This window comes from Rhincodon typus, unplaced genomic scaffold (genome assembly GCF_021869965.1).
Source record: "Rhincodon typus isolate 14 unplaced genomic scaffold, sRhiTyp1.1 hic_rhity00000069, whole genome shotgun sequence".
Classification (NCBI taxonomy): domain Eukaryota; kingdom Metazoa; phylum Chordata; class Chondrichthyes; order Orectolobiformes; family Rhincodontidae; genus Rhincodon; species Rhincodon typus.
The window spans coordinates 91,796-92,362 of NW_025965707.1; the positions used below are offsets into that span (position 1 = coordinate 91,796).

Consider the following 567-nt stretch of genomic DNA (forward strand, 5'->3'; position numbering starts at 1 on the left):
CCCCCCCAACCCCCTCTACGCTCCAGTGTATAAAGTCCCAGCCTCTCCTTATAACTCAAACCCTCCGTCCTGGTAAATCTCCTCTGAACCCTCTCCTGCTTGATAATATCGATTTTTACAAGCCCCTATTAAGTTCACCCCACCCCCGGGGGAAAGCATCGCCAGCCTCTCCCTGTAGCCCCTACCCTCCAACATCCTCGTAAATCTTTTCCGAACCCTTTCACAACGTCCTTCCTGTAGCAGGGAGACCCCAGTGTTGCAAAAGTGGCCCTAACCGATGCCCTGTACAGCCCCTCATGGTTTTATAAACCTCTCTAAGGTCACCCCCTCAGCCTCCGACGCTCCGGGGAAAACAGCCCCCAGCCTCTCCCTGCGGCTCGAACCCTCCAACGTCCTCGTAAATCTTTATCTGAACCCTTCCACAACGTCCTTCCTGTAGCAGGGAGACCGGGACTGAACGTGACGCTCCAGACAGCGTCCTGACCCGTGCGTTACCCCACAACTGGGCGACCATAACCCAGGCACTCGCTGACCAATATAGGTCTGTAGCCCAGGACCACCCCCTGC

General features: G+C 56.3%; 1 protein-coding gene across 1 annotated transcript in view; it reads right to left on the minus strand.

Annotated features, from left to right (window-relative positions):
- g6pd (glucose-6-phosphate dehydrogenase) overlaps window positions 1-514 on the minus strand; it is a gene marked incomplete at its 3' end in the record, with an annotated part of 8,957 nt that extends 8,443 nt beyond the window's left edge. The window contains 1 exon segment of the mRNA XM_048621145.1: window positions 392-514. Within this exon segment, the coding sequence (XP_048477102.1) occupies window positions 392-514 (123 nt within the window).
- Window positions 515-567: the final 53 nt, after the last annotated feature.